At 42.2% G+C, this 27,365-nt stretch overlaps 2 protein-coding genes and 1 long non-coding RNA gene across 9 annotated transcripts in view; 2 read left to right on the top strand and 1 right to left on the bottom strand.

Moving 5' to 3' along the window:
* Positions 1–4,443, bottom strand: part of zip (myosin heavy chain 10) — a 33,957-nt gene extending 29,514 nt beyond the window's left edge. Inside the window, exons 1-2 of one of the 2 annotated variants that reach the window (XM_064695671.1) lie at positions 4,337–4,443; positions 2,954–3,204 (exon numbers count right to left, since the gene is read on the bottom strand). In XM_064695671.1, the coding sequence (XP_064551741.1) occupies positions 2,954–3,085 (132 nt within the window). In that variant the 5' untranslated portion in view covers positions 3,086–3,204; positions 4,337–4,443. The remainder of the gene's footprint in view (positions 1–2,953; positions 3,205–4,336) is intronic. The other variant, XM_064695672.1, reaches the window with a different exon arrangement.
* LOC135437694 (uncharacterized) lies at positions 3,663–4,425 on the top strand. The gene is made up of 2 exons (XR_010437732.1): positions 3,663–3,769; positions 4,282–4,425. It is a non-coding gene; the product is annotated as an uncharacterized LOC135437694 (long non-coding RNA).
* Positions 4,444–5,234: 791 nt separating the features above from the next.
* Sin3A (SIN3 transcription regulator family member A) lies at positions 5,235–26,570 on the top strand. 6 transcript variants are annotated; one of them, XM_064695667.1, is made up of 12 exons: positions 5,237–5,879; positions 14,361–15,207; positions 15,285–16,597; positions 16,669–18,305; positions 18,491–18,791; positions 18,855–19,230; positions 20,483–21,090; positions 21,161–21,490; positions 21,557–21,763; positions 21,841–22,125; positions 24,819–25,208; positions 25,303–26,570. In XM_064695667.1, the coding sequence occupies exons 2-12, from the start codon at positions 14,799–14,801 to the stop codon at positions 25,948–25,950; spliced, it is 6,504 nt and encodes a 2,167-aa protein (XP_064551737.1). In that variant the 5' UTR covers positions 5,237–5,879; positions 14,361–14,798; the 3' UTR covers positions 25,951–26,570. The 6 variants fall into 6 exon arrangements, with proteins under 6 accessions (XP_064551740.1, XP_064551739.1, XP_064551737.1 ...); XM_064695668.1 differs by having other exon boundaries at positions 18,479–18,791; positions 20,501–21,090; XM_064695665.1 differs by having other exon boundaries at positions 18,479–18,791.
* Positions 26,571–27,365: the final 795 nt, after the last annotated feature.

Here is a 27,365-nt window from a genome sequence, read left to right as displayed (position 1 = left end):
GGTCGCAGCTGAACCATTCAATATCTCAACTATAAAGAAAAAGAGTGCTTTATCTTCTCCTATATAAGGGATATATATTCCTGATCAAGATATCTCTGTAAAATATTCTATACATTTTGCCCCATGGCTTTAAATACTTGGGCACCGATCATTGGATTTATCTAACCATATTTTTTTGATGCCCATTTTAAATGGAAATCTAATGTAGACCGCAAGGTATACAGCCTGGAATATTTTCAATATAACGGGGTCGTTTAAAATTACATTTAAAACTTAACCAAACCCTAGCAGGGAGCTGGTTCGAATCGTAAGCCAAACAAATTCAATTACAATATTATTAGAGTTAAATTTTCAAATAATGTGCAGAGATATTTTACTGAGGTGTGCGGGGAGTAGAGAGCGAGCTACCTAAAGACACATTGTGTATGTGCCCCAACTTCAACTACTTGTGCACACGCACAATGCCGCCCATTGTTTAATTATTTACATAGATAGACAAACACAAATACAAACAGAAAAACGAATACGAATGCGAATACAATAAATAAGAAAAGGCATTTTTTTTTGTTTTTAATTTTTATTTTTTACATTGCGCAAAGTTTGTACAGTTGTTGTTCTGTTTGTCGAAGGCAAAACGAGTGCACAAAATGTGTTGACACAATTCCGAATACCCTTTTGCCAAGAAGCAAAAAAAAACAACGCAGTGTAACTGTAGACAGCGCAGCAGCTGTGTGTGCGTGTGTGTGTGTGTGTGTGTGTGTGTGTTGGACATTCCAGCGGCGCAACAGTTTGTGCCATATGCAAATTTCTTTACATTATCTGTCCAACTGTCTGTCCGTCTGTCTGTCTCTCTGTCTGTTTGTCTCTCTGTCTGTTTGTCTGCCTGACAACTCATGACAATCGTTTGCAAAGTCGTGCCGTTTTTTTCCTTCTCCTCCTCCTCCTTTTTCTTCTTCTTCTTCTCTTTTATTTTTGTTTTTGTCACTTTTTATTTGTTGCTTTATCTGTGTGCGCTTGAAATTCCTTTTAGCCAAAGCAAATGGCTTTGTAAGTAAACGCGTAATTACTAAAAAATGCGACAAGTTGTTGCTGCTATTATTATTATTATTACGGTTTTGTTGCTGCTGCTGTTGTTATACCCTATAGCCACAATAAACGTAGAGGAAGTTGGCTAACCTGATATATCAAAAGCACTTGGAATGGGTTTTCCAATGTCGATCGATAAGGCACAAACATCGCATCGATCAAAATAAATTGGAACAGTTGCCAAAATAAGTTGAGTTTCTACTTGTTGCAGGGTATTCACTAGTCACGCTAGTTGTTTTGAATGGAGTAAGCTATACAGAAGGTGCTACCAAATTTGTTAGACGTTTCAGAGTCCATTGTGAGAACGACAGTTTTATCTCTGGGGCATAAACTCCGACATTGTATACAACTTAATAAGCAAACGATATACATATATATATATATACATATATAAATATATATATGTATGCATATAGACATGTTGCTAATTTGCAGGTTGAATGACATCTGAATTCGGTTGAGTTATCTGTGAATGGGCAGCTACAAACAAATTTTTGCATAACAATGCAAAGGTTGATAAATAGAAAACCGTTGTGTGTCATCGTTATCGTTATCGTTGTCGCACAATCAAACAAACCAACAAACACACACATACACAAAGAAACATACACACACACACACAATCATCTATGCACAATTTGTATTTATTGCAGATTAAAAGCTGCTTTTTTTTCTGCTGTCGTTCCCGTTATCGCGAATTTGTACTCCCTCCTCTGTCCCTGTCTCTGTCGCTATTGCTCTCTGCCAATCGCATTGATGACTCACATTGCATGCAAATTGAAAATATTGACGAGTTGGAAATTGAGCATCTAGCTGTTAAATGAAAAGAGTGACCAGGCACCACTTGCAAATGAGCTCTTTTTTATATATACAATAGTTGTCTATGAATGAATGTATCTGTGATTCAAACTAAACTACAACTCACGTGTGATTTCTTAAACGGATGTTTACCTAATTTTATCGCCCAACGCGAATCGTAACGTAAAATTCAAAGAAGTTGACCACTGCATGATTCATGCGATGAGTGTGCAGCCGAAAAGGCGATAACTGCACGTAACGAGCGAGATGGAAATATGCAGTTAGCCAGTCAGTAGTGTGGGGAATTTAACAAGAGTTCCAGTTCCAGCTCTGCTGCCAGTTCCAATCGTCAGCTGTGGCCACAAACATACATATAGAAATTGTAGATAGGGCCTGCCTGTCCCTTAATCGGCTTAAAAATGCTTTCAATAAAATATCAAAAAGCCAAATGGGCTTGGACCATGCCGAACTCTTAATACCCTGATATAAAAATACAAACATCAGCTGTACACATTATTTTATAAGAGTCTTCTAATATAGTATAAGAGAGTCAACTATTCTGATTCTGTGTCAATTTTCATACATCTGCTTTGCATTGCCAACTATTTGACAAAGTTCACAATAGCCAATTGCAAGTGTATTAAGATAACATTAACAAGGCACCAGCCAAAGAACACAGCAACAAAAATAACAGAAAACTGGTCAAACTCGCGCCCAGCAACGAAAAGAAGAAGAAGAAAAACAACAACAAGCAGAACAGAGTGCGGCCAACGCCTGCGCAACGCAACGAGGCGCTCTACAGGTTTTTCAGGTCGTTTGGCGACGGCAGCGACGACTTCTGCGCGGCCGGGTGAAAGCCAGACCCGGGAGAATGCCAGAGTGCAAGGAGCATGACGGCGCCAAAAACAAAAACCCAAAGAAATGACATAGAATGCCTGTACGTAAACAAATGCGACAATTGTGGAATGTGTTCCTAGTCGAAGGAATGTGGAACTTAGAAAATAGTGTTGGGAAATGCACAATTCAGTGCAATTAAATGCAGGAAATATCCCTAAAATAAAACACTCACCTGATTCTCGTGGGGCACCCAGACGAGACGTTTCTGTGTCCATTCGGCCTGTGTGGCCGGATCATTGAATTGATTGCGCTCCACCGAGAGATATTTCAGCTCGGGGTCGTTGCGATCGACTTCTTCTGACATATTTCTTTTATTGTTATTCTTTCTGCGTATCTATATTCGTTATTTATCGTTTCGTGTTGGTTATTGAGGTTTCTATGTGGTTTGCTTTTTTATGCAGTTGCAGATTTTTAAATATTTTTCTGTTGGTTTTGAAAAATGAATTAAATGCACATTAAATTTTTAATTCTTTTATGGCCCATATCACGCACAACAAACACACACACACACACCTAGAGTGCAAATTGCCATCGCATTGTAAACAAACACATATACACACACACACACTCACAAAGCGAATTTCGAACATCAAGATACATTTTTGCGGCACATTTTTATCTGCAAGAAGCGTTCGCCGTTTTTTTATCTAAGAAATGCGGCAGCAAAAGGCAGACGGCGAGAACGGCAACAGCAGCAGCAGAAAATAGTTTCAAAAGGGAACCGACAAGAAACAAATATGGCCATACATTTTCTTAAGCCAGCGGTAGCTCGCTCTCCCTCTCTCTCACACTGTCTCTCTATCTGTGCACTCGAATGTTACTCTCTCGCCGCCGCAGCAGACATATTCAAACATCGTAGATGAGCAGCGACAGCGTTCAGCGGAAAATAGCATTACGTAGCTGTTTGGCAATTAAAGTAACCAGTTTGCATTTTAAGCCGCAACATTTGCCTTGATTTTCGGTTATGGTTACTCTAATTGCGGAGCAGGTACGTCAGCAAAATGCGGCTGCCGCTGCTGCTGCTGCTGCCGCGGCCATCGTTCCTTCTTTTTTGTGTTGCTTGTTCTGCACACACACGCACACATACATACACACACACACACGCCTAAATACTCATGCACACACGGGGAGCGCAGTTTTCGTTTCGTTTTTGATTTTCATTTTCGTATGAATTTGTTAATATTTTTCATATATTTATGCTCCCGTTTCACTGTGTCAGCACTGCATTTTTACAAATTCAACGCATTTCGCACTCAATGCACACATTTCATTTCATTTGTTTCAACAAGCGACTGCGGCGTCAACGGCGTCGGCTGGCCGGCGGCTTTTGGGCGTTGAAATTATTTTACATGCATTATTTGTATATTTGCTCTTAGTATCGTGTTTTCTTTGTTTTTGGCCACTTTTTATTGGCTTTACGTGCACTTAGTTGTTGCTTGGTTGCAATTTGATTTTTTTATAAGTGGCAATAATGCGGTTTTTATTTGTTTCAAGCGACAGCTGCACTTCTTAACTTTTGACACCAACACACACTCTTATACAATTTCCAACGAACCCAAAACGCGTCTTTCTCGTTCGCTGCTACCAGCACGAATGTGCGATTACTGGTAACAGGGCACAGCAACCAACCTTAACATTTCGCTGCAGTGTTATTAACAGCGAGTGTACATTTATTCTTGGAAAAGCGCGCGTCACTGAAATTTTGATTTAATAACTCTTTAATATAATTCAATTTACGTTATATGATATTTTGTAGGAAAACATCATTTATTTTAATGTTTAAGTCGACGGCATGTTTGACAGCAAACGGCGAAATCATTTGAATTTAACAGCTGTTAACTGGCCCAGACAATTAATTACATAGAAAGTACAGATTTGAAATTTCATATTATCGATTAATAATGTATTGCACGTGGTTTCAAATGCTTATTTCAACTGCTTAGTGTTCTAACAATTATGCATTGAAAGCCCCAAATATTTTATTCTCTTTTAATTTAGGAATTGCTTATAAAATTGTTAAAATTCGATAGTATCGATTCTTTGTACTGAGAAATCGATTGTAGAAATGTTGAGAGTGAATGCAACTAATTTATTGCGCAACATGCGTGTGTTGAGACACATGTTGCTAAGCAAACCGACAGTTAAACTCATTCGGTAATGTTACACTCAAATAGGTTTTTTTTAAAAACTGATAAAAAACTAAGCAACTACAAGTTACAGAAACTGGAGTAATATGTGTGTAATAGTATATACCAATGTTAATACATAATTTCGTTTTTAGATGAGCAACAGTATGCTGTACACCGTCGTATTGGGGAATGGAATGATCGATAATATATTTTTAGGGTGACTATTATTTTTAACATTGCCGCCACATCGGCAGCTGCAAAAATTATGGCGGCGGTCGATATATATTTACGGTGTAGTGTCAAAAGTGCATATCGATTGTGTTCATCGCGCGTCTGCAACTAGCTGGTCACAACTCAGTAGTGCGACTAATTAAATTTAATCCAAAGTCAACAAGATAAATTAGTGCAACACATTCCAGCGCGCAACACATATGAGAGGAACCCTGCAAAACAAAGTAAATCAGCTAAATGTAAATGGTTAGGCACTTTAAAAGCAATACAAACACAGCCACACAACGTTTGCATGAGTGTGTGAGTGTGTCTGTGCGTGTGTATATGGCATACATATGTGAAGTTTATAAAGAAGCGTAGTTTTGCGGAGGCGCATTTTACGTGCAGAGCATACAAAAAGTTCGTAGGCGTTGGAGCTTCGTCAGCAACGGGAGCACATTAGCAGCGGCAGCAGCATAAAATCGATTCCAAGTGCATGCATTGTGTGTGTGTGTGCTTATGCGTGCGTGCGTGTGTGTGTTTGTTGCAAACGTAAGAAGCAGAGCCTCACGCGCTTTTCTCCCTTGTTGTAGCTAAATTAAAAAATATAATAAAGGAAAAAATTCCATATAAAATCGTAGCAAAAATCTCGCGTACAATCTGTGAACGTGACCAGTTGCTACAGCTGAGAGTGAAAAATACAATTGAAAGTTTTTACCTTGTGGCATGTTTTGTGAGCCGCAAGCCAAGTTAAACCAGGTATGTGTAATGTAATATCTAATTTAAGCAGTGTAAATATTATATGTTGCTGCTGTATATAGAAAAAATGCGCGCCCATTATTACTATATACGTATGCATACACATGCAGATTTGTATATACATATATATATATAAGAGAGTGTTGTGCTTGAGCGTGTGTGTGTGAGTAATTTGTACATAACCTCAATACCTCAATTGATTACGCTCCGCGATAGCGTTCGTGAAACAGGCGTCTACAGCTATATGAAATTCCCTACAAGTGTTATTCATTAATTAATAATTTATTAATTGTGCATAGCATATGCACAAAGGCTGCCTTTCCTTTGTCAACGTGAATGCGAAATATCCGCAATTCGATTGCACTTGTGTGTGTGTGTGCCTTTGAAAATTGTGAACGTAGACATTTTGCCTATATAAATATTTGATAAAAATAAGTATTTAAAAAATGCCACACAATAAATATTGCTGTAAAATGGAAGGTATTGAAAAGAGCAACAACAATGACGCATATCATTTATACAAACACACGGTTGCAATCGCACACCGATAAATGAGAACGCATACGTGTGTGTGCGCGTGTGTGTGTTGTTTGAGTGAGCGGAGAGCGGCTCTCTCGCTCCCGCTCTCTCACCTTAACATTTAATACAACAACAACAAAACACAATGTTGTCAGCAGCTCAGATGCTCTCCCACCGCCGCCCTCTCGTTGCAGTTACTTAAGCCCGGCTAGAACGCAACTTATTTCAAATTGTACAAAACAAAACGTTTTTATAAAAAATACATTTTCTGTCAAATATATGCATATATTATGTTCAAAATACATTTTCTCTTTTGCCGGCAAATACAGCTCTCCGTGTTTGGTTTTGTCGCAGCTTTCGCAATTCTATTTGCATTTCTAGCATATTCCTTTCATTTCCGCAAAACTACACCCCGCCCGCCCGCATACATTTTCTTGATAAGACCTCAATTTTGTTGCTCGCTCTTCTGAACGAAGTCTGGTTTGGCTTTTGGCTTTGCTGAAGCTTTTGGCTGTTGCCTTCTCTTTTTTTCTTTTTTGCTCATTTACCAAAAAAGACGTGAAAACTTGAAAAACGAGTTATAGTTACATACGATCGCACTTCGTTTTAATACCCTTACGTTAGGCTGTGCTTCCTTTTGAACGAACTATGTAACGCTTTGAATTATTTACCAGAAATTATTTGCCAGAAAAAACTATAGCAAGACAATCGCAAGCAATGTTTTCCAAAAGCGACTTAATTACCTTTGTAAGATTAGGAAACTTGTGAACATGTATTACATTTGTAGATTATAACTATTTTGTTCAAATTTTCAAAATATTTTGGGAAGTTTTCCAAACATTTAAAATATCAATTAAGTTCATTTTAACTTTATATTCCTAATAGGAATAACCTGCTTATGCCTTAGGCACTTTAAACTTTTTGTTCGGGTCTTAGATCTTTTAAAGTGTATTTAAAATTCGGCATTTAGCTTTGCTCAACAATCTTAGTATTTATTTTGTGTCACCTTCTATGTAAATAGCGACTAGCTCAAGCGATTTGTCTTTGGGGAGCGCCTGCAAGAAATACTTTGAAATTTACAGAGTCTTTTCTTCTTCTCAGTTTGTTTGTTTGTTTGCCAAGGGCCAATGAGCAAATCTTGAACCCGACTGTGAAAATCATGTGCGAAATTCTTGGAATTTACAAACAATTTTACTATTCTTAAGTTTGTTGTATTTTAATTTGGAGTTTTCCCATCTGAAGTAAGACTTTTCTATAGATGGTCTTGATTATCTTAGATACATTCAGAGTGCCAGACTTCTTTTTAACAATTGTCTTATAGATATTTATAAAATGGAAAGGCCGCCAAATTCAGAATATTATTTAGAATATCTTATGCACAAATATTTTAGATATTTACTCACATATCTTCTACAACTATTCAACAATAATGAAATATGAAAAGTGTTTCAGTTTTTTTGACACCTTATTTTCAAAAGTATAAAGGAATGTTTTTGTGTAACATATCTTTGAAATCGACTGGAATCATAGTCGTCCGTTTATATCTTACATATGCACAATTTGACAATGTGTTGCATTATAAAAAACTTAAATTATTCAGTCTATATAGCTTTGATTTATAAGCACAACAATTTCTCTTGAATATAGAAGGTTTTAATGCTTTAGAATTGATGTTTTTTAATTTACAAACTTTAAAATTGTTAACTATGCAGCATGTATTAATAAACAAACAGTTAAGCTTTTTTTTAAATATAGTAGGCCCTTTTCATAATACAAAATTTACAGAACATTTTTGTGCATAATTCAAGTTCATAAATTGATGTCGCACACATGACATTTTCCGACGATTCATAAACATCGAGGCTCTACAAAAACATTTAGTTTAAATTAGTTTTAGTCTATATTTTAACAAAAACAACAATCCCTCTTCCACATAGAGAGTTATTCAGATTTACGTTATGCTCTTTCAAAACTTATCAAACCTTGTTTGATTTTTTATAGCTGCACTTTTACAATGTTTTTTTTGTTTTTGATTTTGCACATTTTTGCTTATTTTGCACGTAATTGTAAACTATTATCTGATACCACGGAAATTCTTGTTGCATTCACATACAAATTGACAAAATTATTGTAAAATGCAACTCAGCATAAAAAAACAATTGTTGTTGTTGTCGTTCTCGAACTGTTTAGCGATTCGGTTGCTGCTGCAGCTGCTGTTATTGTTGTTTTTGATATTTACATATGTATGTGCACGTGTGTGTGTGTGTGCATGCGATACATGTTTTTATTGTTGCGCAATAGCAAATGGCAGCAAAGGGCATCTGAAATTAGTGTATACCAATTAGTTTATAAATTAAACCACCTGAGAACACAAGCACATACATACGGTAAAAGAAACCATCGACAGTACCTGGAAAAAGGCAAATAAACATGCGTGTGTGGCCCACCGTGCGGACTGCGGTTGCCAAGATAGCAGCACACACATACACACGCAGCCACGCACACACACACACACACACACACACAAGTGTGGTTGTCCCTTTTGCACTTGTTTTTCTTGTAGATGTATGCGCTAGATTGGGCTGGCGGGTGCTGCTCTTGTAGGCGTCACTCGTCCATGCAACTGCGTGCAAGGCGCCTGCTCGTGAACTTTGAACTTTGGCCGCATGTCATGTGTGTGTCTAAAAATTGTTCACTCGATTTGCATTAACTAACGCAGTTGCAGTTGCAGTTCTTGTGCAGCTGACAGGTGACAGTCTCTCGCTTATGCTCTTTACTGTTACTGTTAAGTTTCCTTTTTACGCTCTCACTCCGCCCCCGCTGCGCAGTGCAGCAGCAGCAGCAGCAGCGAGCGCATGAAAAAGAAATCGATAATTGCAAGGTTTCCATTTCCACCACCACCACCACCACAATCATCATCATGATGAGCGCACAATTCGCAAGTATACAGATTTTTATTGACGCTTCGCCGCCGCTACGCTGGCTGCAGTCAGCCCCATTCAAAGTTGAGTTGCTCTTTTCTCGCGGCCGATCAAATTCCAACATGTGTTTGACCATTGCGAAGAGCGGAAAGACCAATGCTCTCTGCTGGCCAATGTATGTATGCATGTATGTGCATACATATATGTATGTATATCTACGCCATTGCCATGGTGAGATGGCGTTGGCATCGCCGCAACTTGCATCCACTTTTTTTACCTTGTGCTCGAACTGTCTGGTTGCTTTCTATGGCCGTTGTGTGGTGTCTCTGTATTTGTGCTTCTTCTCGTTTCCGTTTTGACAGCAGCAAAAACTACCATTTCACCACCACTTGCAAAGAATATACACATATGTACATAACTGCATGTTTATCTGTATTTGTGTGCATGCGTGAGTCAAGTGTAAGGTGAGGTGAGGCAAGGTGTATGCCGCGTCGCTGTCGCCGCCACCGCCGAAACAAAGTGTAACCGTGGCACTGTTGTAGCCAGCTACTCGTCTGTTTGGTTTCTGATTTTCAGTTTCGTCGATTTCATTATGTACTGCAATATCGCTGTTGCTTGGACTCGTGAGTGTTGCCTGTATCTTTGTCATTGCCTGAGTGTGGGTGTTGTCATCTCTCACCTAGTACGCTCTTTTTCTTTCTCTCTCCGGCTGTACAGGGTGTTTGAGCTTGAGCGAACTCGCTATTGCCATCACTTTGCTATGCGCGTCATGACCGTCACCCGAAACACCCTGTCTGTTGCCGCTCATTGGACAGTCATGCTGACTCTTTCACACCATACTGTTGTGCCTTTTGCACTTACGTAAGCTTTACGTAGTCAAGTTTATGAGCCATTTTTGCACTTTGCTTGATTTTTCGTCCAGCATTTTTTTAGATTACACATCGAAAATGACCAATTTCGATTAAACTCGTGATCTTTGCTCACTGTCTTAATTTTTGTGGAATTATGGTTAGCTGCTTCCGCTCTACTCCAATGTCAAAATGTTCTGGCCGTTGCGCTTAGTGTGAACACAGTGAGCGGCTTGTTGGCTCTCCAAATATACAGCATGGTTTATTCCGCACACATCCAGCTACTCGGCCGTTTCCACGAAATGTTTTCTGCCACACAGATTGCAATTTGAACGCACAGCAACAAGACTCGCTACATACCATGAAATACATGTGTGTTGAGTGTAGTTTGTATATGCCACATATTATGTATATAATATATATAAAAGCATGTATTTACTTTTATACTCAAAGCAGAATTTTCCCCATTTTTTTGTGCTCGTAGAGGCTTGATGTTGTGCTGCTGCGTTGCCTCCCTGTTTGATATGCTGCTCGTCGTCCGTTGCCATTGTAGCAATAGCAACAACAGTTACGAAAATGAAAATGAAGAATTCCAAAGCAACACTGCGCGCGCGCATTTACTCTCCCTCTCATCCACCCGTTTCTTTATCTGGCGCTCTCCCTCTCTGGCTGCTGCTAGTTCGCTCTCTCCGCATTTCGCGCTCTTTTGTTTCTTTGCTCACACAGGCCGTCGTTTAATCGAAAATGTTTGCGGCGGCGTTAAGACGTACGAAAACGTTTCCTCGCCAAATTTTTGTGAATATCTGTAGAAATTCACTAGGAGGAAAATTGTTGAAAAGTGAATTTAAATTCAATATTGTAAAAGTATTAAAAACACATCAATTTACCGCGTAGCGTTATTAAAAAGCTGAAACGTACAAAATATTTTTGTGAAAAACGGCTGCAATACATACATACAATACAATGCTCATGTACTGAAGAAGAAAAAGGTGAAAAGTTGTACAGTGTGAAATAAAATCTAGTGCAAAATACTGCGTAAAACGTGAAAGTTTTGAATAACAAGCCAACAGTTTATAGTAAATACACTTATGTATGTATTTGTGCATACATACACTTCTCGAATACATACATATGTACACCGTTTCTGATGTAAGTTCCCTTCCGCGGGGTGAGGAATATTTAAGAAAACCGACCGAACTATTGCCCAAATGTATAAAATCAGTTTAGTTATATGATAATTTATACCATCTGCGTACTTGTTCACAGCTAAAACTTGTGAAAAATACAACATTTTTAGGTTAGGTCAATTTCAATTGGTTTATATACGACGACGGCACACAAACACACACATACAAGCGACATGCACAAAAGACATGCATACATATACATATAAAGCGCACAGACAAAAAGTCGACGGGCTGCTCGCACTCAACACACACACACACACACACACACTCGAACAGCCACAAACACGCGTATACACATACACACACACATACGTTTTTAACATTGCTTTTGGCTTGCTTGTGAACTGACTGTATTTTTTCAACGTAGTGTCGTTTTATTTTCGTTCGTTCATTCGTTCGTTCGTCCGTCTGTTCTCAGTTCGTGCGCTTATCTCGACTTTTGCTTTGATGCGCCATTCGCATGAACGTCTGTATATATATTTTGTGCATATATATAAATATATATACATAACATATACGCGCATTTTTTTAATGTGTGTGCGTGCATATATATAAATGGGCTCCCAACACAGAATAGCTCACTGGCAGCTGGCTTGGCCTGCGGCTCCAAGAGCAATCACCAACGTCTCTCTGACTCTCTCTATCTCTTTTTATACAACTGCATGAGTGTGTTTCAATGAGAGCATCTTCGCTCACAACTGTTCGACTACTTGGGCTATGAGCTTGAATCTACCAGTCTACCTTCTGGTTTATTGTTCTTGTTTTGTATTCTATTCTGTTTTACTCAAAACCTATAGTATGTATGCATACATTCATATATATACATATATACGTAGGTACTTAATTCTCTACACATCCATATGTTTTATGTATTTGCAAAATTTATTAATAGCACACAGTGTTACCCAGCGTGAGTGCAAAAGCGGCAAAAAAAAAAACTATTAATACACTAATAAAGAAAAAATACAGTGCTAAATAATAAGAAGTTCCCGTCGAAGCTAAATGTTTTTGCATATTTGCCTACATTTGCGTTATTCCCTGCTGTGTATACATAACAAAACAGATAAGATAATAGACGTGTGCACGTAATACAGCTATGATGAATAAAAAGAAAAAAAAATGGAGGGAAAATTTGCCCACATGTCTCCCCTTCACACACACACGCGCGCAAATGAACAATTACAACGAACGCCCCAATTTTGCTCGAGCAAGCTCTGCAACGGTGCTCACCGCGAGAGCGACAAATATAAACGCAGATGTGTGTGTGTGTGTTATAGCTGGTATGGCGGTCATAGTGCTCCAAAATACAGACATCAGCACGCCAGAGCAATAACAACAAAAGGCCACACGCAGTTATTTAGAGAGAGAGAGAGAGAGAGAGAGAGAGAGAGAGTGGGGAAAATGGGAGAGTCGTGTGTCGCGACAAACGTTTTCAACTTGTTTTCGCATTTGGCCATAACACTTGAAGGATTATTTGCTGCGGGAGGCGCAACACAGCACGGCACACGCTCTCTTGATAACCAAAAAGTGTGTTGTCTGGAGCCCCGGTACAGTTTTCAAATGCAAATTACTGTAATTTGATGTTTACAAATACACATAATTTAAACGTTTGCCCACTGTGAATTCAACAAATTTGCTAGGCAGTTTCACAGAGGAGGTGGCAATGGAGTCATCCTCGTCCCATGGTATTTTCGTTTCACTGCCTCCCGCTAGCATATACAAATGCTTGCATGTACATTTACACGCACACATTCACATTCGGGCTCTTCTAAATTCAAGTTATATTTACACTTTTAACGACACGAAAACGCACTCACTGGGGAACACAAGTGGCTTGGCTTGCTTCTCGTTCTTGGCTGTTGTAGTTGCCACTACAGAGCGCCCGCCAAATACTTGTTTATAGTTGTTGCTGTCGTTGAGCCATCGTTAAAAAACAAAAAAAAAACCTTTGAAAATATCCAAACTGCGCCACAAAACAAATATTCGGCCCTCTTTCTCTTGCTCTCTTGTAGTATGCGCGTGTGCGCTCGCTATCGCTCTCTTGCATGTTGCTGCAGCAGAATTGAAAGAAAGAAGGAAAGCAAGGAGAGAAATAGCCGCCTCACCACCACCACCACAACCACTCTACGTACTCATTCTTTTGTGTGACGGCTGCTGCGCGGCCTGCCTCTTGTAAATCGTGTAGATACAGGCAAACACCCTGTGCACCCCCTTCAGGAGCCCCCTCGCTCTTACGTTACATACTCGCTGTGGTTTTTTTTTTTGTTTTTTTATGCAAGTTGACGTCGTCATCGTCGTGCATGGGTCATAAAAAGCTTTCAGCATTCTCTTGGCTGCTGCCCTCCCTTGCCAGTTTTTACTGTACCCGTTAAAAACAACAAAGCGCGCGCGCCCAATTCCGGTTGCGCTTACTTACACATAGGCACACACATACACGCATACACAACTGATGGCTCTCCGATCTGACGGGCGCTCTGCTGCTGCTATTATTGTAGTTGTTGTTGTTATTGGCTGCGGACAAAGAGATAATTTTCTACTACTCATACGTGCGCATACATAGTTTAGTGAGTGTGATTGTGTGGCTATAGTGAAGAATTTATCGTCCAAAAATTTGTAATTTTATTGGTAACTGTTTAAATTAAAATTAAATATACTAAAAATACACCAAAACCAATATGAAAAAAGAGTGAGCACATTGATGTTGTTTTTCAATAGGAATAATAAAATGCCCACGAATAATCGATATAAGTATATCGATAAGTATCGATGCTTAGAATTTATCAGCTGATGCTAGACTTACTCGAAATCGATGTGATCGCCAGCAGATTTATTGTTATTGTTTTTTTTTTTTTTAAAAGTGTCTTGGGGTCTTAAAAGAAAGTATGTCATCATCGGTGTTTGGCTGTGTGGGGTGAGTGCTCCATATGCCAAATGTGTGTGTGTGTGTGTGTTCATTCTACTAATTTCACGCTTATTTAATTTCTTGTATTTCCTTTCTGTTTGCAGTGATTGCTGCGACAGCGACAATAGAAAGAACACAACTGCGACTGCGACGTGGCAGCGCTAGAGACAGGCGCCGAAACCGTAACTCTAATCAACTCAGAAATATCAAAATAGTTTGAGCATTTTTGCTGCTAGCCGCTAAAGCGGACTGGCGCGTCTATATCCAAATGCATAGACAACAAAATCACCAAACAGAACAACATATGTTGGATACACGAGCAGAGCAAGTGCTGCAGTCCAGTTACCAGTTACGACCACGACCGTTTGTTGCCTACTACATACGCTCGTAGAGAGCGATATCCAACTCTCCCCAACCGGCGGCGGCGGCGGATTCCAGGCCCCAATAACAACAATTCGTAATAATTTAGATTAGAGCAACAAAGCAAAGCCAGAAGAGACAGCAGGAGGAGATCCAACACAGTACTTCAATTCCTTTTAAGCATGATGAAACGCACGCGCATCGATGAAGTCCAATTTGGCACACGCACCGGCCCAGGACCGGGCGGTGGCGGAGGTGTAGGTGCCAACAGTGGCACAACCAGCGTGGGCGTCAATACAGCTGGAGGCGTTACCATCGGCACTGTGGTACCAAATGCACACAGTGCCACAATCAGCGGCATCGGCTCGATACACCATCGCATATTGACGCCGCAGCATGGCGGCGCCCAGACCATTGCCTATTTGCCGTCCACAACGCCGACGGCAACAAATCTTAAAACAACGAGCAGCATTGTCGATAGCGCCAGCACCGGCGCCCAAACAAACGTTACAGGCGTCGGTGGCCCCGGCGCCGGCGGCGTTGTCGTCTCCACGGGCAGCGCGGGCACACAAACCTTGCAGTATACCACATGTAAGTGCAACTGCATATCCCGAATACCAGCTTTTGTGCTCATGACTGTCTTTTTTTTATGTATTTTCCTTGCGCAGCTTATAGCGTAGCCTCAATTCAAGCGGGCGGCACTCTGAAGGCCAGCACAACGGATGGCAACTCGGTGCAAATTCATGTTACTGGCGGTGCTGCAGTTGCCGCATCAGCGGCCGGTGGAGCAGGTGGCGGCGGCGGCTCCCAAACAGTGTCCAGCAGCTGTCAGACGGGCAGCATACGTCAGCGCACGATAAGCGGCACCCAAACGAACGCCACCAGCGGCAGTCTGACAACAACAGCACAGCAGACGCAGCCGGCAGCACTGCTGACAACGCCGCCCAATGGACCGGGCGCAGCTGGTGCTGCAGCTGGGGCAGGCGCTGGCAACAGCACGCCACCGCAGGGACAGTCGGCGGTGGGTGGCGGCGGCAGCGCCGCGCCTCGTCTTAAGGTCGAGGATGCACTCAGCTATCTGGATCAGGTTAAATACCAATATTCCGATCAGCCGCAAATCTACAACAACTTCCTGGACATCATGAAGGAGTTCAAGTCACATTGCATTGACACGCCGGGCGTTATTGAACGCGTCTCCACGCTATTTAAGGGCCACACGGAGCTCATCTATGGCTTCAATATGTTTCTGCCGCCCGGCTATAAGATTGAAATCCATTCCGATGCGCTCGGCTGCTCCGTGCCGGTTGTCTCGATGCCATCGCCACCCGGCGCGCCCAGCAGCACGGGCACGGTGCACATGATTGCAGCCGCTGGCAACAGCCCGTTGGCGAGCAGCGTGAATGCACATACGACGCTCAAGCCGCTGGCACAATCGCAGGGTCCAGGTGGCCCCGGTGGTGCAGCTGCCGCTGCTGCAGCGGCTGTGGCCCAGATACAAACGGCTGGCGCCGTCAATTTGATGACCCACGGTGGCGCCTCGCTCACCCAGACGACCATACACGCATTGCAGCCAACAACTGTTGCTGCTGCTCAATCGCCGGGCGGTCATGTGCACGTCACAAGCAGCTCAGCCCCGGCACCAGGCAGCGTTGGCGTCGGAGTCGGTGTCGGTGTGGGTGTATCGCCTTATGTGCCACAGAATTATTCAAGAGATCGGGCTGAACAGCGTGCAACCATAACGCCAACGGGTCCTGGTCAAGTGGCTGCATCGGTGTCATCAACGGCTGGTTCCAGCATTTCCGTTGGTCCACCAACGCCAAATTCATTAAGTGAGCTAAGTCCACACGCTGGCCCCGCTGCACAGCACAATCTACATCACATCCAGCAGGCGCATCAGTCCATACTGCTCGGCGAGACGACGGGCCAGCAGAATCAGCCGGTGGAATTCAATCACGCCATAACCTATGTGAATAAAATCAAGGTAAGCAGCTAACTAAACACCCTACTTGTATTTATATTAATGCGAGGTATCTTCTGTTTAATCTGCCGCAGAATCGATTCCAAAGCCAGCCGGCCAAATACAAGAAATTCCTGGAAATACTGCACGCCTATCAAAAGGAGCAGAAGGTGATGAAGGAGGGCAGCACCGGCAGCGGCCTCAACCAGGGCAAAATGCTGACCGAACAGGAAGTCTACACGCAGGTGGCCAAGCTCTTTGGCCAGGACGAGGATCTGTTGCGTGAATTTGGACAATTTCTGCCGGATGCCACCAATCATCAGTCCTCTGCTGCCGCTGCCGCAGCTGCACAATACATGTCCAAATCATCGCTGCACAACGACCATCACAACAAGCAGCAGCAGCAGCAGCGCACCACAACGACGGCCACGTTAAGCGGCGGTGCACACATCAGCATGTCGTCGGCCTCGCCGTCGGCGGTGCCCAACAGTGGCTCCCCCTTGCACTTGAGCAGCGGGGCGACGCTCTCCCAGATCGATAGCAGCAGCGCGCATGCGCATGCCGCTGCCATTGGCAATCTGTCGGCGGTCAATACCAGCGTCAGCATCAAGTCCTGCGCCGTGCAACAGAATCACATCATCAGCGGCAGCATCTTCGAGAAGGAGTACCATGGACTGGGACAACAACAGCAGCAGCAGCAGCAGCTGCAGCAACAGCAGCGGCATCAGGGCCTGCCACCGCCGCATCTACTCTCGAGTGGGACACCGCCCAGCGGGCTGCGCGGCAGTGTGGTCGGCGTGGGCGCTGTGCTGGATCAGCGCAATAATCATCATGCGCAAAAGTATGTGGCACAGCATCCGAACATGTCGCAGAAGAAATCGCCCAGCTATGGGGGCATCTCCAATCTGCAGCATCTGCCACATCTGAACGACAATTCGCTGGATCGCAACTCGCCAAACATTGCCAGCTATGTGACACCGCCGCAGCAGCTGCCCGCCCATCCGCATCCGCACCACAATGCGCACAATTCGAGCAGCAGCAGCAGCAGGCGACAAGCGGTCGATGAGCTGGGTGCCGCATCGGTTTCCAGTGGTATCGGTGGCGCCAGTGTCGGCAGCGGACCACCGCCGGCGAAAAGACCAAAGCCCTATTGTCGGGATGTCAGCTTCTCGGAGGCATCGCGCAAGTGCACCATCTCGGATGCGGCCTTCTTTGACAAGGTGCGCAAAGCGCTGCGCAGTCCCGAGGTCTACGACAATTTCTTGCGCTGCCTGACGCTCTTCAATCAGGAGATTGTGTCCAAAACGGAGCTGCTGGGACTTGTCTCGCCGTTTCTGATGAAGTTTCCGGATCTGTTGCGCTGGTTCACCGATTTTCTCGGTCCGCCCATGTCCGGCCAGGTGGGCGGCTCAGCCGGTGGCGCTGGCGGGCTCATCGATGGCCTGCCGCTAGCCGCCACCCAACGTCAGGGCAGCAATAGCAGCTCGCATGAGCGGGCGAGCAGTCACCAGAGCACGGACTATGTCCAAGATGTGGACTTGTCGCTGTGCAAGCGTTTGGGCGCCTCCTATTGCGCCCTGCCGCAGTCCACGGTGCCGAAGAAGTGCAGCGGGCGAACGGCTCTGTGCCGCGAGGTGCTCAACGATAAGTGGGTCTCGTTTCCGACATGGGCCAGCGAGGATTCAACGTTTGTTACGTCGCGCAAGACCCAGTTTGAGGAGACCATCTACAGGTGAGTGTCGGTTTAGTTTCTACTCACTCCCCCTTGCACCCTTGTACCCTTTTCTGTCCTTCACTTTCTGTTTTTCGTTTCTGTTTCTGTTTTCGTGACGGTTTCTGTTTCTGTTCTTTGGCTTTCGTTTATATTTTATGAATTAACCAATCAACAAACGCTCTAAACAAAAGGAATATTCACAGAACGGAGGACGAGCGTTTCGAGCTGGATCTGGTCATCGAGGTGAACAGCGCCACGATACGTGTCCTGGAGAATGTACAAAAGAAAATGTCGCGCATGTCGCCCGAAGAGCTGGCCAAATACCATTTGGATGATCATTTGGGCGGCACGTCCCAAACGATACACCAGCGGGCGATACATCGCATTTACGGCGACAAGTCCGGCGAGATAATCCAAGGCATGAAAAAGAATCCCTCCGTGGCGGTGCCCATTGTCCTTAAGCGGCTCAAGGTCAAGGAGGAGGAGTGGCGGGATGCACAAAAGGTTTGCAACAAGTCTATTTATATAAAATAGCTCAACATTCACTTTATTCTCGTTATTTTGCAGAACTTCAATAAACAGTGGCGCGAACAGAACGAGAAATATTATCTCAAATCGCTGGACCATCAGGCAATCAATTTCAAGCCCAACGACATGAAGGCCCTGCGCTCCAAGAGTCTCTTCAATGAGATCGAGACGCTCTACGATGAGCGTCACGACCAGGATGACGATGCCATGGAGGCGACCGGGCCGCACCTGGTGCTGCCATACAAGGATAAAACCATACTGGACGATGCGGCCAATTTGCTGATACATCATGTCAAGCGCCAGACGGGCATCCAGAAGCAGGAGAAGCAGAAAATCAAACAGATCATTCGACAATTTGTGCCTGACCTATTCTTTGCGCCCCGACAGCCGCTCAGCGACGATGAACGCGATGACGGTAAGCTGCAAAAACTAGATTCCTTTCCCTAAACTAGAAACATTCAGACAAATAACACATTTATTTAATTATTATATTAGTTTTTTCGTATGCACATAATAGAGCTTTGCATGATATTCACACAACAATTAGTCATTATTATTTTTATTATCATATCTTAGACTTCTTCAATATTTTCACAAAACGCACTTAAAAAGTTTTGCATACGCAATAATTTATGAATTTAGTCAAACTCTCAAAGTGCACCCAACTTAACTTCTTATTAAACTGTGGCAACCCTACAATTCTGTTATTTGTTTTTGCACATTTAAATCATTGATTTAGTTCGTTTGTATAAATTGTTAAATATACTTTTATATGTATATTATTATTATATCATCTTTTAACTTTTTCGCTAAATTTGTTTCGAATTTAACAGAAAAATGTCTTTAGAGCGTTGCCACCTTGTTAGTATTTTAGTTAATTTTGAAAATTAGTAAATACTTAAAAGGTTTTTAAATACTCCAAATTATTGATTTAAATCTTTCAGAAAAATGTTATCAATTTAATTAAATTAATGAATTGGCAAGGCGAAGCCAACTTAATAATGTAATAAATGAATTAGAAAGCTTAAAATTAGATAGGTCTGGCAATATTAAACATTTTAAATTAATATAAATTATTTTTCAAAATATAAATAATTGCAATTTGTAGAATTCATGACACACACATATGCACAAGCGTTAGATATTTATTTTATTTTACACCAAATTTGTATTTATTTATTTAAACAATATTTATTTTTTTGCTACTAACAATATTTTATATATTCAATAGATAAATATTAAATATATCTAACCCAACATTTAAAACATAATTAATGTATGTATTTATTTAAAAAAAAAATCGAAACAAAAAGCCCAATTGTTAATTTCAAGTATTTTAACTTAGTGAATGTTTTTCGTTTTCTTTTTCTTTTTTTCTTCTATTTGCAAAACAAAAAAAAAACGTAAATTTGAACTGATAAATTGGCAAATCATTTACCGTTCGTTCACAAAAACAAATTTGCATAAATAATTTGTAACTTAATCAAATGTAATTTGAAATGCATAATTTTGTTGACTAACAACCGCCCAACAACAAACTGGGCGTCCAAAACGAACATCACCGACCCAACGTATACACTACGATCACCACACACACACCACACAAAACAATCTTTGCTGTTGTTCTTGTTGTTGTCGTTGTTGTTGTTGCACGCCTTTCTCTATAGCCTTTCCATTTTTGGTAGATGACACTAAAATGGAAGTCGACTCGCCAGTGAGTCGTGCCCCCAAAGGTGGCATCGTTGGCGGGGGCATCGGCGGTGGCGGCGGCGGCACGCTCAGCGAGAGCGCCTCGCCGGCGCGCAGCAATGCGAGCAGCAGCAGCAGCATCGGCGGCGGCGTTGCCAGCGCCAGTATAGCACCTGTAACGACGGCCATTAAAAAGGAACCCGAGGATACAACCAGCAAAATGCTGCCAGCGACAACAACAGCAACAGCTGCTGCTGCTGCTGCAACAGCTGACGATGCAACGCCGTCCACCTCATCAGCCGCCGCAGCTGCGGCAGTAGCAGCAGCAACAACAACAACAGCTGATGCCAAGGATAAGCCTGATCCAGATGCGACGCATCGAACAACAGTCGCCGAGGAAGCTTCGAAAACACCCGCAACGGCAGCGAGTAGTCCCAGGCGGAGCGAAGAGGCTGCAGCAACGACGTCAGCAGCAGCCGCAGCCATCGCATCCATCGGCGGCAGCGATGTGAATGTCAAGCAGGAGCAGAGCGGAGACTGTGCGAATCCCTCGCTGCTGCCAGCGCATGCGCAGGGTCAGCGTGAGGTAAGTGCAACTGTTGGAAACTCCACTGAAGGTTTACTAATGCCAGATTCACTTGCTCCCTCAACTTTAGGATGAATCCTATTCGCTGTTCTTTGCCAACAACAATTGGTACCTGTTCCTGCGCCTGCATGCCATCCTCTGTGATCGCCTGCACGTCATGTACGAGCGGGCGCGTCTCCTGGCCATCGAGGAGGAGCGGTGTCGCGTGAATCGGCGCGAGAGCACGGCGACGGCATTGCGCTTGAAGCCCAAACCGGATGTGCAGGTGGAGGACTATTATCCCACGTTTCTCGATATGCTGAAGAATGTGCTGGACGGCAACATGGATTCGAATACCTTTGAGGACACCATGCGCGAAATGTTTGGCATCTATGCCTACATATCCTTTACGCTGGATAAGGTAAGCCCAAATGACGATGAATCCATAAGCGGACTGTCTAATCTCATGCTTCCCAATTGCCACCAGGTTGTTTCCAATGCCGTGCGACAGCTGCAGAACTGTGTCACGGAGCGCGCCGCCTTGGACTGCGTGGAGCTGTATGCCAGCGAGCAGAGACGCAGCAGCACCGGCGGCTACTGTCGCGACGCCCACAAGAGCTACGAGCGCGAGCTGGGCTACCAGCGCAAGGCGGAGAGCATCCTCAACGAGGAGAACTGCTTCAAAGTGTACATTGTATGTCTGGCAGTAACTAATTGATTGTGATTATACCCGAATCCGAATACCCTAACAATATCTTTTCGCAATTACAGTACAAGATCGATTGTCGCGTGACCATTGAATTGCTCGACTCGGAGCCGGAGGAGGTCGAGAAGCCGGCCGCATTGAAAGCGCAAAAGTTTAGCAAATATGTGGAACGCTTGGCGAATCCAGCGATGGGCGCCGGAGGCGGCAGCGGCAGCAGCAGTAGCAGCAATAACAACAGCAGCAACAACAACAACAATAACAACAACAGCAACAATCAGACAGCGTCAGGCAATGACAATCTAGTGGAAACGTCCGACATCAAAACGGAGGAGGAAGAGGAGAACGCTGAGGTGAGTGGAGCCCATTAAAAAATAAGCGTATCTAAGCGTATCGGCTACATAAGCTACAGCAGCAGCTTTGTGTGTGCTTGACGAGTGGTTAACCATGTTGTTTGTGTTGTATTCTCTGTTGTGTTCATTTGTTTGTTTGTTTGTTTTGTTGTTGTTATTAAGTTTAGTTCACAAAATCACTTAAGTTAGTTACGACTTGAATAGATTTTAAATCATAAAGTAACAATAGAAATCTGAAAACTTTTCAACAAATTTCGATAGTTAAAGCTATCTATGTTTATAACAATGGAATAACTGTAGATATACAGCAATAACTAGTCAAAACTGTTTTGCCTTATAAGTTAAAAGTCCAAAATAAGATTTTATTATTTCCATATAAAAAGAGTATTTGCCAGCCAGTTGTCCGTCTCATCAAACCTTTTGAGATATGATGCTTTCGATTATTCCATTCGATATTTCGATTCGATATTTAGATTAGATTGTAATAATAACTTTTCATACATAAAATCCCGTACGGAACATTATTCCAGTTACAGTTAGGTAAATTATTAAGTTGTATTTTATTGTACAAATCCCTATGTAGTTATTTATTTGTACAAATCAAGGCCATCGATACCGTGGTCTCTCTCAACAAAAAGTTGAATTATTATCTATAAAAAAAAAAACGAGTTACGAACCAGACAGTTATTTTATTTTTACTTTTACATATGTACATATACATGCATATCGTATTGCTCTAATGTATTGCGTTTGTATATATATATTTGTGTTTCTCTCTTACTTCATCCACTTGTCCTCACAGTTCACAAAACTGTTGACAGTTATATTTGATATTTTTTTTTTTAGATTTTGATTTTGCGGGCCCTCTTGCGCTTTACGCACATTTTCTACTTTTCTACAACTTTCATTTTATCGTTCTCTTTTCTTTCCGTTTCGTCTCTCATTTCAACATGCCGCCTACCAATCGCCCACATATCCGTATGCGAACCAAACTTAAAAAAAAAAAAAACGAAAAAAAAAGAAAAATGTTCACTAATTAATGCTTTTTTCTGCATTTTTTCTCTCATTTTTTCCACTTTATTTTTTGTACCAGGTCAATTCCAAGGCTTGAAATAACAAAATAGTTTTGATAATTTCATTGAATAAGAAGAAGAAAAAGTCGTATTGCAAAATGAAATAGTAATAAATGAATTTGTTTTTTGAGATTAACCAACCAAAAACCGCAACAACAAAAACAACGAAAACAGTTCTCATCCAGCTACCCCCCCACCATCTGCACCATATATACATATACACGCATAGACAAATGCATACACACATTCACACCCATCCATCCAATCACATACATACATAGAACATTTGAGTGTAAAAAGTCGAATACCATAATTTATACATAAACATACATATGTAAATTTTAGTACATACCCAAAATGAACACATAAGTTAAATGCATATATTAATATGTTAACTAGTAGTTTCCAAATAATATTCATAGGCACGCATTTATTGCAACTTATTTCTTATTTCGATTATGTTTTTCGTTCGTTCGTCTTCAAAGGAACAACTACAGATTGTCTTAAGACAATGCCCAGCACAGTAAAAGCCAAGAGCAGAGATATGTAGTTGAATGTGAAGAGAGGGCCAGAGAGAGAGCGAGAAATTAGAGTAATGGGTGGACAGTGTATGCGTGCGTGTGTTTGTGTGTGACGAATTGCAAATGGTGATCGATTGCTACATATCGATATGTTATCGAAAACGAAGTTAAAAGCAAAAACAACTGTAAATAATGTTTGTATGTATGTAGTATTATCGTCTAGTTTAAGTGTTCAGCGTAGCAAATTTTTGTAAAGAGAGGACAGAGAGAGCGAGAGTGAGAGATTACTTTAAAATGCAGCCTGCTCTTACAGCAGGCAGCCCGTAGGCGTGTTATATGTATATACATATAACATACACCCACACATATATATATATTTAACATTTTTTATAACTCCACTACAAAATTACAAAGCATAAATATATATAACTGAGCATTTGATGATGTATAAACGTTGTTTAGGTTCTTTAAATTGGGTTTCTCTCGTTTGTTTTTGCATTTGTTTGTTGTTTTTGGGTTTTCCTTTTGGGCTTAGTGCAGCTGCTGTGTGGCACACACACACACACAATGTGTGTGTGTACATATAGTATACGCTTTTAAGTTTTACGCAAAGGTAAGTTATGCCTGACATCGTTATGCATAAAAATTCATTTAAAATTATGTAGCTAAACATATTTGTATGAAAGGCGATTCGCTTTTTAAATCTGTGATTATTTTCATTCTATTATGTTAATGAATGTGATTGTTTGTGTGTGTGCGTGTGTGTCTGTGTCTGTCTCTGTGTCTGTGTGCGTGTCCAGTCTTGGCCTGGTACCTAGCCACAATTTGTGTCTCTTTGGTTCTTCTTCTAGCTTAACTTGTAGTGTATATTATTGTTTGTTGACTCATTTTCCACAACCACACACTCAAACACACCCACACACTCACACAAACGCATACCCTAGGCTTAAGTACCTTAACTTCTTTTACTTGTCAATTTGTGTTTTTTTGTGAAAGCATGTTCAAATTGCATTTACAATTTGTTTAAGTTTCGTGCCATAAACAATATGTACTAAATGCCTTTTTCTTTTTTATTTTATTCCCCCTCTCACTCTTGCAGCTGGTGCGCGGCGCTCGCAAAGCTCGTTTTCTGCTGCGCAACAAGCGGCGCTCGCAGCTGCACGAGGAGCAAGTGCGTCAGCTGTTTGAACAGAAGCGCAGCTGCAGCGGCATCGGCATCGAGGCGCATGCTGCTGCGACCGAGACGCCGCCAAATGCCAACAGCAGCAGCAACAACAACAGCAACAACAACAGCAATATTAACAACAACAACAACAGTTGGAGCAAACGCGCACCTGAACGCTTGGGCGCCTCACAGGTGGGCCTGGCGGAGCAGTATGCGTTCAATGACCGTGACGAGATAAGCACAAATGCCAGCAACGGGCGCTGCTTTGTGACCAGCAAGAATCTCAATCTACTCAAATACGATGCAGTGCGTCGTGCCAAGAAGGTGAGCCAGCCAGCCCCCCCACACACACACAATTAACCAATAAACCCTTCGATTGCAATACTAAACTCCTCACCCACCCCCTCTCCACCCGCAGAGTCATTGCCGCGTTACACAGGCCAAGTACACACGCTTCCAGAGCTACGTCAACAGATGGCTGCAGCAGCACGTCAGCGAGCAACTGCAGCAGCACTGCAGCGACTGGCTGCTGGGCAAGACGCCGGAGCAGATCAATGCCAGCGGCTGGGGCGCCACCAGCAGAACGAAATCGCTGCAGCAGAAGGATACGTCCAAGACGCCGTATCGCGTCTACACGCGCTACAAGGTGCTGCAGTCGGGCAGCAACAACAGCGGCGCCGCCGCAGCAACTGTTGCCGGTGCAACACCAACAGCAGGCGCAACGCCAGCAGCAGCAGCTGCTACCACAGCAAATTCTAATGCAGCAACAGTTTCCGCTGCCGTTGCAGCAGCCGCAGCTGTTACGTCCAGTGCGCACATAACTGTCAACAATGCCGCCAGCAGCAACGTCAACAGCAGCAGCGTCAGCAGCAGCAACAGCAGCAGCATGATGAACGCCGACACAACAACAGCAGTAACAACTGCAACAGCAACTGCAACTGCAACTGCAGCAGCTGCTGCTGCAACAGCGCAGCAACATTGCAACAGCGCCGCAGCAGCAGCTGCTGCTGCCACAGCGGGCAGTGCGGAGGCTGCACTGCAGCAGGTGCGGCCCATGGAAAGCTAACCGGCAGTTGCTGCAGCCGTTGCAATAGCCAGCTGGTCGAACGCTGCGTTCATGTGAAGCAGCAGCCACTCCTCATGAGCTTCACTGTATACAATAAAAATAAAATAAATTCAAATTTGTGATAGCAGTTCCTGGACGCAGTTGCAGACGACCGGCAAATGGCTATTAGATTAGATTGCAATTCGATAAATGGCAACAACAACAACAACAACAGCAACATAAATCGAGCTCTTTTTCACTTTGTACAAAAGTCATTTAAATTGTAGACGTAGTATTGCTCCTAATAATAATAATTATAAATATTATAAGCATACTACAACATCTTGAGTAGCGTTTAGTGTTTAGTTTTATGATAATGGCAGCGTTTCTAGTTGATAAGCGATTCACACACACACACACACACACACACACACATATATACCCTACAAGTTGTTGCAGTCGCTCCTCTAAAAATAAAACAAACAATTTTTTAAACTGAAAACTTTTGTGGGGCAGTGTAGTTCGTTCGTGCTAATTAAGTTGATATCGACGTCTGTTTAGCTTTTAAGGAATTTTATGAACACACAGAACTTTTAATTTTACATCAAATTTAACGTATTTTTATACAAAAAAAAAACAAACCTTGTACAATTCCTTGTGAATACTATTGATTACACGCCTATTTTATAAGCCTAATTTAAGTTGTAAAAATCATATGAGCTAATTAAAAAAACAAAAACAAAATATATCAAAAATGAAACATTAAATTTAGAAAATTGTCCTGAATTGGGTGGCAATTGAATGAAAAGTTATTTACTAAAAATGGGAGAGAGCATGGATTCTCTGAAGACCGAAGATCATTATTATCTTTGTAATTGTAGGAGCTTGTTATTTCGATAGTGAAAAGTTCACATACACGCGCTTGATAATTTAATAACTATCGGTTAGTGAGAGGGAGACACACTTTTCAATATGCACATCACTAGCAAAACAACGGTTAAAGTTGGAGCAGAAGAAATGAGGAGGAATAAAATGAAAGTAAGATTAAAGCACAAAAGTGAATTACAGTGTTTTAGCAGCGATGTAATTGTTAATATAATATAAAAAATAATGTAAGTCTTATTAAATTCACTAAATCTCAAATTACTGCAAAAACTCAAATTATAATTTTTTATTGCAGTGCAGCTGGAATAGAACTTGGTCTGCTTGCGGTAAGCGAACATACATATGTACATACATTCTTATTGCTCGCTCACTGGAATATAGTACATACATACAGATGTAAATATATGGATGCGTCCATGCATAAGCGAATACACACATACAAATGAATGCATGCGTGCATACATATTTAAATGCGTACTTACATACATATGTATCTGCTTGCCAACATAAAAGCATACATGTGTGTATGTATGCTTGTATTTATGTATGTT

The sequence above is a fragment of the Drosophila montana genome, unplaced genomic scaffold, assembly GCF_035044405.1.
Source record: "Drosophila montana isolate Dmon_TW-CO22-7 unplaced genomic scaffold, ASM3504440v1 contig_3833_1, whole genome shotgun sequence".
Taxonomy (NCBI): domain Eukaryota; kingdom Metazoa; phylum Arthropoda; class Insecta; order Diptera; family Drosophilidae; genus Drosophila; species Drosophila montana.
Note: the sequence above shows the minus strand (reverse complement) of the source record. Positions and strands in the feature narration are given on the sequence as shown.